We start from the raw sequence: 16,056 nt of genomic DNA on the forward strand, positions 1-16,056 counted from the left end.
TCCTGTGTTGCTGGGATTAGAGATGGATTTATTATTCCCCTTTAAGGATGCTTAGAAAAGAGAAATTGATTAACTTGTCCAAGAACCACAGCTTATAAGCAGCAGATAGGATTCAAGGTGTCCTGGACTTAAGCCTACATCTTTCCATTACAGCCACTATGAAACCCTGAACAGAATGCAGCTTCCTTCCTGAAGGCCCAGCAGAACAAAGCAATAAGCTGAGCTCAGCTCTACACATGGGGTCCAGACTATGGCACTGACTCTGCTGCAGTGAGTTACCTTGTCCTGCAGGGTTGTGCTGAGCTCCTTCTCGAGACAGGCCTGCTTCTCCACCCACTCCCGAGTGGCCTTGCTGTGCTCCTCTGTCAATTCGTTGAGGGCCCCCTGCAGTTGCTGCAAGTGACTGGCAAACTCCCGAAGCTGAGACACGAGAGAAAATCCCATTAGCCAAGGCCCAAACTAGCACTGCTGCCATCTGCTACCTGATGCCCAGGGATGTGGTTTGTCCAATGATCCTTCCCAGTTCTTGAACCGATCACAAGTGATCACACCTCTAATTCAGGACCACACAGCAAAATTTAGGGTTATTGGGGCTGGGGCTGTAGCTCAGTGTCAGAGCACTTGCCTAGCATATGTGAAGCACTGGGTTTGATCCTCAGCACCACATAAAAATAAACAAATAAAATAAAGGCATTTACAACTACCAAAAAAAATTAGGGTTACCAAATTACTACACTGGCAGAAGACAATTATGGCACAGGAAAGAGGCAAAGTACGCAGGTTTCAGGAGAAAATGAAGCCTGAGCCGTATGCCAGGAGTCTTCTCAAAATTCTTAGCCAGGCTTCCAGATCATCCCAGCCCCAGGAGCCTCCCTACATGGGCCAGCCCCACCCTAACCTTAAAGGAAAGGTCTCCATTCTCCTCAGAAAGCTGGTTAATCTTGCGATCCATCTGGCTCTTCTCTGTCTTCAGATCCTGGCACTGCTTCAGAGTCTCGTGCAGCCGCATGGTGAGGCTGCCAGGGAGAGATGCAGTGAGCACAGTGGTCCTCATTGGGGGCACAGAAGGACTGGGGGTGAGGGAGAAGAGGGAGAGCCATACTTCTCATTTTTGCCACGCAGCTCCTCAAGCTCCCTGGGCTCCAGTGGGCAGGCTGTCTGCTTCTCATTCAGCAGAGCAAGGCGGTCAATGCGCTGTTGCATCATGGCGATCTGTGCGTCTGCCCCGAGCGGGGAAGGAGAGGAGAGTCAGCACAGGACTGTGGTGCAAGGAGACACAGGAACAGGCACACCGCATCCAATCAAGGGGAATGGGAGCAAGCGGACAAGTACAGAACCTAGCTTTCAGGAGGTCAGCCCAGGACTGAGCTCTAATTAGGCTCCAAGGCCAGCAGAGGAGACAATATGGAGGCTAAGCCATCATCCAGAGCTTCCCTGGAGGAAGATCCTAGATGCTGCCCATTCCCTCATATCGCAGTGTGCCACTCACCCTTCTCGGTGAGGAGCTTACGGCTCTCAGCCAGCTCCAGCTCCAACTCATCCCTATTGTTTCTCTCATCTGCAAGCTGCTTCTTCAATCGTCTCATCTGGAACTGTGGGGTCTGCAGGATGTCACCCATGGGAGAGGCTGGAGAACCTGAGAGGAAGCTGAGGAAGAAGATGGCCCAGATTTCAGGGTAAGAGCCCAAGATACAAAGCAATCGGCAATGGTCAGTTATGGGGGAGCAGGGTGGGTGCCTTGGACACTGGCTGGGAGACCCGTGCATAGGGGTTATGTTTGCAGTGCTCCCTCTTGCCTCAGCACATGTGGAGAAAACTTGTCTTCTGCCTTCTCTATGCCTTAATTTCTTTGCTGGGGTAGAAGGGAAACATTCCCCTCTGCAGACTGGCACTGAAAGAAGGAACTTTATTGTTGTCTAAGGAAAAAGGGGATACCATAACAGAGTACTGCTTTTGAGGGAGGCCTGCCTATGACAGATCCCAATCAGTTCCCAAATTAGTGCTGGGTCACTTGAAGAGATCCCAGATCTGCACTCTCCTGTGATGAAACATGCTGGTCAACTGAGCCTTCAGAAGGCAAGGATCTAAGGGTGGCATGGATGCTGAGACCCTTTCCCAGAAGGAGAGGCCCAGGACATACTTGTTCCCACTAGAGGAGGAGGCAACCTTCTGTAGTTCTAGGAAGCGAACCTCCCTCTTGCCCTGGTGGCTGAGTGGGGAGAGCTCTTCAGAGATGGTGCTGGAACAGGTGGAAGAGACAGGAACTAGGAGTAATAAATAGACACAACAAGGAAGGTTAGTAATGGAATTACAGATCTGCATCTTTTGTTTTAATGTATTTTTTATTTGTAGTTGGACACAATGCCTTTATTTTTTATTTATTTATATGTGGTGCTGAGGATTAAACCCAGGGCCTCACATGTGTTAGGCAAGCACTTAGGCAGACCCTGACCCCAGAGGTTCTTCCACTTCCTCAGAGCATGAGTGCTCAGAAAGCACACAACAGAATGAGGGTGCCCTCCATGTTCGGAAATGACCAAGTACTCACACTTTTCTCTCAAGTCAGCACACAGAAGCATGTTGAGAGCCCTGCTCAGAATCTCCCCACAGCCCCCATCAGCTTCTTCTATGGAAACCATGGGCCTCCTTCAGAATTCTGCCACACTGAGTTCTTACACTACCAGGACACTGTCCTTCTCAAAACCTTCTCTTCCCTTGGTTCCCTGACCACATTCACAGGCCTCTCCCACCTCTAATTACTCACCTCCCTCCTGTACCCACCCTCAACCCCTCCTCACAGAGGTCAAGTAGGGCCCCTGGGTTCTGTTCACAGTGCCCACAGCTTCCACAGCCATTCACATGCTGACAGCTTATCTGGCTCTTATCAAACTCTTATCTGGCTCAGAGTCCTCTCCTGCATTCCAGACTCATGTTTCCAACATCTTCACCTGAAAATCTCATGAACCATGAATTAAGTTTGGTGAAACTTAATACCCAGAAGAGAACTTGTCCAGACCTGTCTTTAGATTCTTATCATCGCCAGCTGATCCCTTCATCAGAAGGCCAGCAGAACTCTCTCTGTTGCACGGCCAGGCATGAGGCATATTCCATACTTACATCCGTAATCATACTTACTAGTTTATATACCTACCTCCCATGTAGAAACCTTTTTTAAAAAAGACTGCATATCCCCAGCTTTAAAAAATAAAAAAGAAAAGCCACTCATGAGGGTATGTGCCTATAATCTCAGTTACTTTGGAGGCTGAGGAAGGAGGATCACAAATTTTAAGTCAACCCAGGCAAATTAGACCCCACCTCAAAAAAAAAAAAAAAAAAAGCATGTATGTATGTTAGGGGTTGAGATCACCCTAACAGTAGATATGATCACCCTCCTGAACCACTGCCAAGAGGCAGCAGGGAGCTCTGCAGGAACTGACATGATGGCAACATGGCCCAGGAACCACCTGCTCCATTATACATACCCTTCTTAAGCACCAAATGGGTTTCCTGTGTCAGGGACAGAAACAACCTGTCCCCCACCCAACACACACTTGTCCACAACCAGAATCCCAGCAGTCCCTGCTCAGAGATGAGGGGAACCTCAGAAGTGTCTCTACTTGGGCTGAGGATGTGGCTCAAGCAGTAGCGCGCTCGCCTGGCATGCATGCGGCCCGGGTTCGATCCTCAGCACCACATACAAACAAAGATGTTGTGTCCGCCGATAACTAAAAATAAATATTAAAAAATTCTCTCTCTCGCTCTTAAAAAAAAATGTGATCTCTTGATAACAGATATTGGCTTGCAAGGCCAAAATATACACAGTATTCCCAAAATAAAAAAAAAAAAAAAAAGTGTCTCTACTCACCTTTCTCCAAGAAGTTCTCTAGGTCCTCAGTGAGGTTTAGGCCATCCTCATGGTCTAGCATAAACTTGAGGATGACAGCTAACTCAGCCTGCAACACAGGAGGACAGGAACATCACTGAAGTGTTAAAGAGACCTCTGGAGGGGGCCTCAGGGCTCCATCCCTAGTGCTAGTCCCAGGTTCTCCTGAGCCCAGGAGCCTGCTGGCTTCCAGTGTTAGTCCTCTAGGACCGAAGTCTCATGGCCTAGTCTATGACACTCAGTTACAAAAATGTTCACCCCACTTTTTCCTTCCCCTTCTGCCTCCCCTGAGGATACATCTAGAGTCAAGAGTTCCTAATGAACCTCACTTCCTAACTGACTTCAGGGAAGGTGATACAGCCAGAAAGCTTTACATATAACCATGTCAGCCTCTTTCAGATGATCCAAATGGAGGAAAGAATGAGATAAATGGAGTGACAATTTTACACACACACACACAATAATTGCAACATATTGTTGAAACACACATACAGTTACATATATGCACATTAAAAGAAAACAAAAGCAAAAACAAAATCCTGGGAGTCTATCCTTTAAAAAGTTATCAAGTTGGCTGAGCACAGTGGGAACATGCCTATTATCCAGCAACTCAGGAGGCTGAGGCAGGAGGACCACAAGTTCAAGGCCAGCCTCAGCAACTTAGCAAGACCCTGTCTCAAAATGAAAAAATAAAGTGCCCCTGGTACCAAAAAATAAAATTAAAAAGTTAGCAGTTATCTTTGGGCATGAGATTATTGGCAAGTATTATGTCCCTCTTTGTGCTTCTCAATATCTTCTATAATAAATGGTTGTCACTATAACCACCATAAATTTTTTAGAGAAAAATATGTACTGATTGAAGAGAAATGAAAGGGATGAGGGAAGTTCAGGTTAGGCCTGCTAGTGGAGTGCATGAGCTTACCTGAATCCTATATTCAAATTGTTCCCAGTCCCGGGGGCTTTTGGAGTTCATAGTTGAGTGGTATAACAGTAGCATGGTCATCTAAAAGCCAAACAGGAGGCAGTCAATGAGAAAGGCCATCTCTCTACCCAGTGTTTCCGCTCAGGGCTATTATGGGGCCTCTCAGCTATACCTGAGACTCTTCCCAAACTCCTAAAATTAGTAGTTCCAGGCCACCATCCTTAACAACTCCAGAAGACACTTTTTTCCTTTTACCAGGAACTCAATGCAAACTGTATAAAAATCTGAGTGCCAGGACTACTATATGCTAAATTTTGGGGCTCATGGAAGTGTAGGTTTAAAGCTTGAGGCACCTTCCATAGGCTAGCACAAGGAAATAGGAGAGGGAATGAAACAGACTGAGCTAAAAAGAAAAATTGCTAGGTGGGACTTAACTCCATGGAAGCCCTCAGTGTTGGTCTAGTAAACCTCTTTATCAGAAGATCTGGGCTCCTAGAATCCTTGGGTGAAACTGGCTCAGACAGTTGGCTATGTGGTCTACCTCCAACTTTTAAGAGCCCCAGAAATAAAGCCCCTTTATTTCCACTTCCTCTTGGGTTAAAAGAAGGCCCTACAGGTCCCTCAGCACCACCACTACCCCTGTCCGAGTCTGGTAGTCCATGGGTACCTTGGCCAGTTCCAGCTCTGACCCCTCCATCACCTTCTGCACAGACACCTGGCATTCTGGCGAAGAGCGATGCTTTCGATTTTCTGCAGGGACCACAATATAGAAAACAGAGTGAATTTCCTAAAAACTCCCGAGTCTGAGAAGTAGGAATACGATATCTGAGGGGAACATGAGATGCAGGACTTCTTATTCCCATGTCTCTCTTTCCTGCCTTACACTCCCATCTAAAGTTAACTCTATCCTAGGTCAGTCTCAGAACTCCAGGTACAATGCAAGAAGAAAGCACGCTAGGGATTCACAGCCACTGTGTCAGGACACCACACTCACCTGCCTACTTACAACTCATGCTTAGCACCACAGAAGGAGTCAGGTCATGTCAGAATCCTGTTGCAACTAAGGCCACAGAAGCAGCCTGCAGCTGAGTCAGAGTAGAGTGACTGGCGACACCTGACTCCTATGCTGCAGAAAGTCTAGGCTCAATTATTAATACCTTGGGGGATTTTGTTTGTTTGGTTTTTTAATTTTTTGCAGTACTGGGGACTGAACTCAGGGGTGTTCTACCACTAAGCTAAATCCCTAGCCCTTTCTTTTTTTGTTTGGAGACGGGGTCATGCTAAATTGCCAAGACAATCCTCAAATTTTCCATCCTCCTGCCTCAGCCTCTGAAGTAGCTGGGATTAAAGGCATGTGCACCATTCCCAGCTTAATACCTTGCTTTATATCTAGAAAAATTCTCACCTTCCCTACTATTCTCTTGAGGTAGAGATGGGAGACAGCTACCCATGTCAAAGATAACAACTCTGTAGTCCAAGGCTGGACCAGGGAGGGGAGCCAACAAGCACTGTCCTAGAGTTTGAATGTGTGTCCTTATTTAATCTTCCTATCAACCTGATGAGCAATTATCCTTTTCTTCATACTACATACAAGGAACCCATGTCCAGAAAGGAACAAGGCAGTGAGCAGAGCCAAGATCTCAACCTAAATTGACCTTTGCTCCTACACCAATCACCCAAGCAATTACCTAATAAAAATGGCTTTTCTTAGAGGGTAACATGATCCTTCCCTCTTCTCTCTTCTCAAAGTCAGGGAAAAGGTGCCCAAGGTGATGAGTGCCAAAAAGTGATCCTCAGCCAAGAGCGGTGACACACACCTGTAATCCCAATAGCTCGGGAGGCTGAGGTAAGAGGAGTTCAAGACCTGCCTCAGCAACTTTGCAAGGCCCTAAGCAACTCAGTGAGGCCTGTCTCTAAATAAAATATTAAAAAGGGCTGGGGATCTGGGTCAGTGGTTAAGTATCCCTGGGTTCAATCCCCAGTACCAAAAAAAAAAAAAGTAACCCTCAGCTCTATTTGGATCTGGGGTGGACCCTGGGACTTAAGAGACATGGTTCTTACACCAACTGGAGGAGACATCTCAAGACCTGTGGAAACTAACCCAGCTGAATTCAACTCTTGTGTTAGAGCAGAGAACTCTGAACCTTTTGACTCCAGATAACCATAACTGGTTCCTTTGGACTCCCAAGTCCTGGGATCTGGAACTGCCAAGCTAGATAAGAAAGGCACTTACTCTGCAGAAAACTGCACACAAAGTTCAGTCTCTCTGGAACCGGCTGCTTTAGGATTTGCTGCCCCTCTTCAGTGTTGTGGCTAGAAAAAGAGCAAGTATTAGAACCAGAGAACTCAATGATCTTTGCCTCCTCCATTATACACTACCTCCCTTCTCTTCAGGGCTTGGTTTATACTGGATCTGGAAGAGAACCAAATCAGATCCTGGAGGCAGGTGAGAACAACATTGTGTGGTAGGGGAGAAGTGGGGAATTAGAGGCATGGAATGCTCCTGAAAAAGGTGGCATTTTGCCACCATGTGCTTATATGAAAAAGTTCTGTAGGAAGCGGGGTCATGAAGAGCTGGAAGAGGTACAAATGGACAGGAAGTTATATTAAATATTCTATAGTGGCTCAACTCTAAAATATCAGGAAACCTGGAAAACATAAGAGGCCCATGGGAAGGGAAAACAGGGCCCAGAACTAAAGAATAGTAGGGAGTGAGGCTCTGAAGTAACTGGGCAAAGTTCACATTCGAGGCCGAAGGCTGAGATGGCCAGCAACTCCCAGAGGGGCCTGGGCAATCATTCTTGATTGCCAGGCCTTGTTGAATTATGTAAAGGCAAAGTGCAAAGAGAGAAGTGAGAGGATAGAGGCAGCAGGGGGCGCTGTCACACAGCCAGGGCCCCCAGCCTTGGGTGCTGGCTCAAGCTGCTGGTTCATTTTCAGAGGCGACTGTCACTTTACCTCTGAAATAGGTGAAATCACACTCAAGGTAGAAAGCTGCCTTTTCTATCTAGGCTACAGCTGGAGATACTGACTTTCTGAATCTGAACCCTCACATCTCAACCAACTTTCTGGAAGGCAGGGTAGGCCCTAGAACCTTCTCTTGCCAGAGATATCCCACAAAGCACAAAGAACACCCAAGGCAAGACCATGAATGACCTCCTCCCATCTCCCATGTGATTGCCAAGGTTTCTTCCAAGTGGAGCCTTGCAAGAGGCATTCTAGATGGCTGGTATGAGATTAGGGACTCAGATATTACAGACTTAAGCTCCTGAGGAAGTGCTAACCTCACCAACTCCTAAATGAGCCATCTTTCCTGCCCACCCACTGCTGGAATGTAAGGACTCCTTGCCTTAGTGTAAAATATTATTTACCTCATGAATTCCATTAAATATAATAAAAAGAAGGTTCTTGGTTAAATATTTTTAAAAATACTGGGTTAAGCCAAATTGAACACTTTCTAAAAGAAGAGGATATAATATATTTTATTTCCTAAACCTGTTTGACCACAAACCTGTTTTCATACTAAGCCCCTGGTGTAAGTAAAGTTACCCAGAACATGCTTTACAAAATGGTAGTCCTGGGGCTGGGGATATAGCTCAGTTGGTAGAGTGCTTGCCTTGCATGCAAAGGCCCTGGGTTGAATCCCCAGCACTACCAAAAAAAAAAAAAAGGTAGTCCTAGAAAAATCCATCCCTTTATTTTTTTTTAAAAATCATTTTTTTAGTTGTAGATGGACACAATATCTTTACTTTATTTATTTTTATGTGGTGCCGAGGATCGACCTCAGTGCCTCAGGAATGCTAGGCAAGTGCTCTACCACTGAGCCACAACGCCAGTTCCTATCCCTTCCTTTATAACTGTGTTCATCTCATCTGTCAGAAAGTCATCCAGAACTACAGCTAGTCACACCTACATTACCCTTCTCAGGTATTCCTATAGCACTCAGATCACAATCACACCACTTCAGTATGCCAGCTGAGAATAAGAAGAGACCAACAAGTGCTCAGTGCTTATGGGCTGACTTGACATGCTTTCTACTGGGAAGAGCAGAGGTCAATATCAGTAAGACAAACATCAGGGCTTTGGGTTTGCTGGCAAAATACCTCCCATCAATTTTGCTATTAAAGCTGTCAAGGATGTGGGACATCTTTTTGCTTTAGGCTGTTCACATGCACAAGAACAACAACAACAACAGTAACAAAAAAAAAAAAAAAAAAACATTGTCAGAAGATTTGATGCCAATGTAGTTTCCCACAGAGATAGCCAAGTAGCCAAGGGACCCACCCCTGTTCAATTCCCACAGCTTCTATCTGCCCACCAACCCTGCTATCCTCCACTGCCTTCCCCTGAGAACAAAGATTCTGAATTAGTCTCAGAATCAGTATCATAAATGAAATAGACAGCTGGACACAGTGATGCACACCTATAATCCCAGCAGCTCGGGAGGCTGAAGCAGGAGGATCACGAGTTCGAAGCCAGCCTTAGCAAAAGTGAGGTACTAAGTAACTCAGTGAGACCATTTCTCTAAATAAAATACAAAACAGGGCTGGGGACATGGTTCAGTGGGTGAGTGCCAGAGTTCAATCCCTAGTACCCCCCACCCCCCAAAAAAATACAATAGCCAGGCAGGAATGATGGCATACACCTATAATCACAGCAACTTAGGAGCCTGAGGCAGGAGGATTGCAAATTTGAGACCAGCCCCAGCAATTTAGCAAGGCCCAAGGCAATTCAATGAGACCCTGTCTCAAAATTAAAAATAAAAAAGGGCTGGGATATAGTGGGCTTACCAGCCACTGATGACACCACTGGATCTATCACTTCATTAGGATTTACGAAAGAATGATTTTTGTTAAGAGTTGGAAATTGTTGATTTATAGATGATACACAACCTCGCCTATGAAGCATCCTTGCAAAACAAAAATTTTAAATTGATCAAACTAAGATCTAATTATCAGTTTATAGGCACCAGGAGGAACAGAGCAACAAGTTAATGCGGGACCATGATGATTCTATTAACAAAATGGAGAATTTAAGAATTTCTAAAGGATTAAAATCATGGGATGGGATGGGATGGAGAGAGAGAAATAAGCCAAAAACAAGACTGGTGAGAGGAAACTACCCCCTGATGGAAGGTAGGGGTGTGTGTGTGTGTGAGAGAGAATATGTGTGTGTGTATGTGTGTGTGTGTGTGTGTGTGCCTTGCTACCTTGCCCTGGATGGCCTCCACCTCCTGGGCTCAGGTGATCCTTCTGCCTTAGCCTCCCAATCTGCTGGAACTACAGGTACATGACACCACGCTCAGCTTAATGAATGATCTTGACCACTGAGCTAAAGGTTTTAATTTCCACCTACTAGCTGAAGTGTCACAATGAAAGCAGGATATGAGAAAGATTCCTTAGATCACATATATAGGAATGGATTGGAATGAGAAGATGGTTTCCAGAATGAGGCAGAGGAAGGGATGCAAAAAGTCTTCTAAAAGACAGATGAAGAGGATGCTAACCCATTAGAAATCAATGCCAAAGAAAGAGAGGGAATCCAAGATGATGCTGAGATGTTCTATCGGGGTAAGAAGTGAATATGTCAGCATTTGGACCACAATAAGAACAGTGACTTCTTTCAGAGGCATGAAGGCAGGTGTTGGTCAGAGATGTATAAAGTTTTAAAAATTCTGTAAGACAGCCTACTATCACCAGACATTTCAAAAGACATTATGGGTTGGGGTTGTGGCTCAGCAGTACAGCATTCACCTAGCACCACATATGAGGCCCTGGGTTCGATCCTCAACACCACATAAGAATAAATAAATAAATAAAAGTATTGTGTCCAACTACAACTTCAAAAAAAAAAAAAAAAAAAGACATTATAAAAAACACTCTAGTGGACTCATCTGTCTTAAGCTGCTTGGTCCCACTGGACTTTGTTGATGAAGAATTCGAGCTCCATCTTCACTTAATCATCTGTTCAAACACTGCTTAAAACCTAACCAATGTACTGTCCTAAGCTAGGTGGGGAGATGAATGAGACAGTCCCTGCCTTTGATAAGCTCAGTTCTACCTTCTTTCCCCTGTCAATGAGCTGCTTCCTATGAATGGGTGGTCAACTGCTTCAGAGAGATGTGACTGCCTGACATCAGTTCCTAATTGCCATGTGCAGCCCACAAACACCCTCAACACTTCAGTCTATCCTTAGCCTGGGGTTCATGTTCTGCTGAGCTTAAACAAACAAACAAAGAAATGGGGGAGTCCCCTCCATCACAATCTCCCCAATTGCTTATTTTATGGGTGGCTTCTAGTTTTCCCTATGGGTCAAAGAAATGAGGAAAGGTTAGCTTTGCCCTCTGTAATTCTTGAGAGTTAAGGACAAAGTATATGAGCTTAATAAAACATGTTTACAGCTTGACTGTGTGGTCCCTGAGAGGTATGACATGAAGAGAAGGCCCCAAATCCTTGATTTCCACAGATAACTGATGTTGAAAGAAAACAGATATAAAACAGAAGGGCTGAACCAGAATCCTAGCTATAAGGCAAAACTAAGCCTCTCCAATGCTAATGAACCTCCCAAACCAGTTAATGGAGCAGATAAAACCCCCAGAAATGTTAGAATGGTTTAGGAAGGGGCGTATCCATATTACACTAACTCCCTGAAGTAACAGCTTCCGCTTTCCTATTCCTGGCCCTGGAAATTGCAAAAAGGGATTGTGAGAGGACATAATGATGAGTCAAGAAAAGAGGATTACATAAGATTCCTTTTGAGACATGAGAATGGGCAGCTCTCAGGTGGGCTCTTAAAGGCCCTTCTGTGCAAAAATGGGAGTCTCTGGATGAAACAAGACTAACCCTCTCCCACTGAGAGGCCCAGTGGCTGGAAGAGAAGGTCAAGTTATGCCAGCCTCTGGGCCCACCCAGTACCATCCCTGCTTTCTGGTCACAGCTTGTCAAGCAAACGAATGGAGACTCCACCTGGGCAATCAGTTTCCCCAGATTCACTAGAGAAGGGGGCAGTGCATACTCACATGTTGTTAATGATCTTGATGAATATGCTGCAGTCCTGGAGCTGAGGCACGGCCTCCACGGGGTCAGCCACATGCAGACTATTCACCTGTGAGCCAAAGGAAAGAGCCTTTAGAATGAGACCATTAGAAATGCCAGAACCATATTTGCTCCTTTTCCAAATGCTGGTCCTCCCTGCTTACTGAGAGTGCCTACTGTGGTAGCCTATAGGAATGAAGGCACAGATAACTTCAGGCTTTTTTTTTTTTTTTTTTTTTAGTTGTAATTGGACACAATTCCTTTATTCCATTCACTTATTTTTATGTGGTGCTGAGGATTGAACCCAGGGCCTCGCACGTGCTAGGCAAGCTTTGTACTACTAGGACACGATCCCAGCCCTAACTTCAGGGTTTTTAATTTCAGCAAAGGAATGCTGTTGTGCCCACCCACCCAGTAAATGTACCCCAGTCACAACCCCCTGAGTTCTACCACTAGAGGCCTTTCCTAGGCTTTAATAGAACCTGTGCTCTCATAGGATGTCCTGGCACCAGGGCATACCTAAATAACAGCATAAAATGGCTATGAAAGGATTCACAAGAAAGTGGTATCACTACTGCCTCCAGAAAGAAAGACTTGATGGCAGAGAGCCTGAGGTAGGAAACAGAAAGGCTTTTTACAATATAGCCCCTTGTATCTCCTACATGTTTACATTGGAACTCTGTATCTATTGACTGTTTGTATTACAACTCTCTCTCTTGAATTTTTATGACAGCTCTTTGTAGCTCTTGAAGTTTGTAACATTTGTTCAAAACTTAAATGTTTTATACTCCCCCAAGGATATAAGATCTTATTAATGCATTTTAAAATTTCTTTCCAGACATAAAACTTTGCATAAGAGAAATAGGGAGAAACAATTGTGAAAACAATAATTTTTTTTTTTTTTTTTTTTTTTTAAGGGGGGAAGAAAAATAATTAGGAACTCCAAAGACAAACCTTCTCAATTCTGCTTCAACTGCCTGTTCCCATTTATGGCTTCAGACATCCAAATAAATCACTTTACCACTAGAAATCTCACCGGAGGTCCTGTAGAAGTCAACTTCTACAGGAAAACCTATGCATGAATTCCATAGGTACTCAAGTTCAGAAGGAGCCTGGGTTGAAGTTTATTTTTGCATTACCATAGGAAGGTTGGCTAATTAAGTGAATTAATTGCATATGCAGCACAAAGGGCTGGGGAAGACAGCCAGCGCACACAAGCCTAAAAAACACAGTTATTTTCAGCAAATGGTTATGTGCAAACAACTAGAATCTGTCCAGGTAAGGCTGGGGATGTGGCTCAGCGGTAGAGCACTCACCTAGCACATGCGAGGCCTTGGGTTTTATCCTCAGCACCACATAAAAAGAAATAAACAAAATAAAGGTATTGTTTTTAAAACTAAAAAATAAATATTAAAAAAAAAAAAAAACATGTCCATGTAAAAGCTAGGTGTGATGGCTCATGTCTGTCTCCCATCCTAGCTACTTTAGAGTCCCAGGCAAAAGGATCACAAGTTCAAGGCCAGTCTGGTCAACTTAGTGAGATCCTATCTCAAAATAAGAAGGGCTAGGGATGTGCTCAGCGTCAAAGCACTTAACTAGCATATCAAGGCCCCTGGTTTGGGCTGGGGATGTGGCTCAAGCAGTAGCGTGCTCGCCTGCCATGCATGCGGCCTGGGTTCGATCCTCAGCACCACATACAAATAAAGATGTTGTGTCTGCCGAAAATTAAATAATAAATATTAAAAAAAAAAAAAAAAAAGGCCCCTGGGTTTGATCCCTAGTACTACAAAAACAAAACCAAACAACAACAACAAACTGACTTTTAGATGGGATCCAAATTAAAATAGGCTAAAAAGTTAGTGGGTTTTTTTGTGGTGCTGAGGATTGAACCCAGGGCCTTGTGCACAAGAGGGAAGCACTCTACCAGCTGAGCTACATCCCCAGCCCTGTTTTTTTTTTTTTTTATTTAACTCTCCTTTCATTCATTCTTTTATAACTTCATTTTATTTTTGTATTTATTTTTACATGGTGCTGAGGATCGAACCCAGGGCCTTTCATGTGCGAGGTGAGCGCTCTATTGCTGAGCCACAACCCCAGCCCCTTGTTTTGTTTTTTTTAAGTGTGGAATATAAAAACATGACCTCTCATTGAAGTCTTAAAAGACATTATATTTATACTATCATTTGAAAAAAGCTTCATCTAATTGGTCAGGACAGATTAGTTTATGTTTTTTTAAGGAAGACTCTGAAAACTTCAGGTTAAAATCCCTTTTAACCAGGTGAAAATAAGCAGACTTAAGCACCCAAAACCCATCTTTTTTTTCTTTTCTTTTTTAAAAAATATTTTTAGTTGTAGATGGATACAATACCTTTATTTTTTTTTTCATGTGGTGCTGAGGATCAAAGGATCAAACCCAGTACCACTGAGCTACGACCCCAGTCCCCCATCTCCTTTTTTCTTTTCCCCCAAAAGCACTGTTTTTATTTATTCAGAGTCCTAACCACTTCAGTCATAGGAGTGGAAGAGGTTCCTTTTTAAATCCAGTCCCTCTGTAATGTTGGTTTGTTGTTACCAAACACACAGGCAAGTGGCATCATGGATTTGGTAAACTAATGACAATGTCTGGTCTCTCTCTGCTAATGTCTGGTCTATCTCTGCTTCTGTAAGAATCCTACATTTAGGATTTTCAACTGTAACTACTCCAACTAGTATTTCTGAAGGTTTGAAATCAATTGATGGAACAGTATTCAGGCATGTAATTGCAATTTCTACTATCTGTTCAAATGTCCAATCAAATTTCTTCACTTTTTTTTTTTTTTCTCAAGGAAACTGGTTGACTCAGTTTGTTTAACTCCTGCTGAAGTGGCTTTAAATCCACAGTAGTAACCTGCAGGATCACACTTGTAGACCTGAGGGACTTATTCTTCACCTATAACAATTAAAATCATACAACAACCAAGTGGCTTCATTTCAGCATTCTGTGTGTAGACCTGAGAAATATCAGCAATTCTTTTACATAGCACGTCCACAGGAATCTCACAGCCATACTTGTATTTCCAATTAGCTGCCTCATAGCGTGTCCTCTGTACCAGCAATATGCTGTCAGCTGTCATTCCAGTCATCACATAGCCAATGTTTTCATTTATCTTGAATAAGTGTGCTGGAATCCAATAATTTGTCAGGTACTTTCTCCTATGTGACAATTACTGCACAGTCTTTCCCTCTGACAGCTACTGATGTAAGACCATCCTAGTTTATAGCCTTAAAAGCATATTCTACTTGGTAAAGCCAACCCTCAGGCGAAAACAAATAGTAATGTGGCAGTCAAAACCAGCGCTGAAACTACAGGATATGTTGGTGCTCTCACTATTCTTGGGGCCCCAAGGCCCCAGCACCAGGCGTACAAACCCCTCGGGAAGTTACAGTCCTCCATCTCCTTTTAATCCCTTCAATCTAAGTAAAACATTCAAGGCCTATGAATATTTGTTCACTAACAACTAAAAATCCTACCAATTAGCTGATCTAAAGTCACTTAAGTAATCTAGATTCATTGCTTACACCAATTAAGTAACAATCCAGCAACAGTTTCTTTTATGAATATAAAAGTATTTTTTTCCTTCCTGTGAATTACTTTGCTCTCAAGAGAGAATCATTTAAAGGCAAGGAAATAGAGGAGCTCTCCCATTTCTAGTAAAGGTGTAAACAGATGGAACTCCCTGGACAAACCAAGACCTGCCTATAAGGTCTGCAGATTGCTTAAGATTGTCAAATCTCAAAACTGCCTGCATAGCTAGGTATGGTGGCACACATCTGTATTTCCAGTGACTGGGGAGACTGAGGTAGAAGGATCTCAAGTTTGTGGCCAGCCTCAGTCACTTAGCAAGACTCTGCTTCAAAAATAAAAAATAAAAAGGGCTGGGCATGTAACTCTGTGGTAAAGATCCCCTGGGTTCAATCCCCAGTACCAAAAAAAAAAAAAAATCCCTGCAGTAGTTTATTCACTACTACTTGCCATTTACAGAGTAATTTCAAGCTACACTTTAAGTAAAATAAATTGTTACCAAAAATTTATAAGACAACAAAAAAAAAAACCCTCCCATTCATACTATATTTTTAAAAATATTTTTTAGTTGTAGTTGGACACAATAACTTTATTTTTATTTACTTATTTTTATGTGGTACTGAGGATCAAACCCAGTGCCTCCCACATGCTAGGC

General features: G+C 43.7%; 1 protein-coding gene and 1 pseudogene across 6 annotated transcripts in view; both read right to left on the minus strand.

Annotated features, from left to right (window-relative positions):
- Numa1 (nuclear mitotic apparatus protein 1) overlaps window positions 1-16,056 on the minus strand; it is an 80,251-nt gene that overhangs the window by 14,888 nt on the left and 49,307 nt on the right. For all 6 annotated transcript variants that reach the window (XM_071616444.1, XM_071616445.1, XM_027942542.2 and 3 more), the window contains exons 3-12: window positions 11,824-11,909; window positions 7,039-7,118; window positions 5,473-5,555; window positions 4,806-4,886; window positions 3,866-3,953; window positions 2,141-2,264; window positions 1,490-1,647; window positions 1,103-1,220; window positions 899-1,016; window positions 280-420 (exon numbers count right to left, since the gene is read on the minus strand). In XM_071616444.1, the coding sequence (XP_071472545.1) occupies window positions 280-420; window positions 899-1,016; window positions 1,103-1,220; window positions 1,490-1,647; window positions 2,141-2,264; window positions 3,866-3,953; window positions 4,806-4,886; window positions 5,473-5,555; window positions 7,039-7,118; window positions 11,824-11,909 (1,077 nt within the window). The remainder of the gene's footprint in view (window positions 1-279; window positions 421-898; window positions 1,017-1,102; window positions 1,221-1,489; window positions 1,648-2,140; window positions 2,265-3,865; window positions 3,954-4,805; window positions 4,887-5,472; window positions 5,556-7,038; window positions 7,119-11,823; window positions 11,910-16,056) is intronic.
- Window positions 13,610-15,379, minus strand: LOC114098358 (proteasome subunit alpha type-6 pseudogene; annotated as a pseudogene).

Source organism: Marmota flaviventris, chromosome 9 (genome assembly GCF_047511675.1).
Source record: "Marmota flaviventris isolate mMarFla1 chromosome 9, mMarFla1.hap1, whole genome shotgun sequence".
In the NCBI taxonomy this organism is placed as follows: Eukaryota; Metazoa; Chordata; class Mammalia; order Rodentia; family Sciuridae; genus Marmota; species Marmota flaviventris.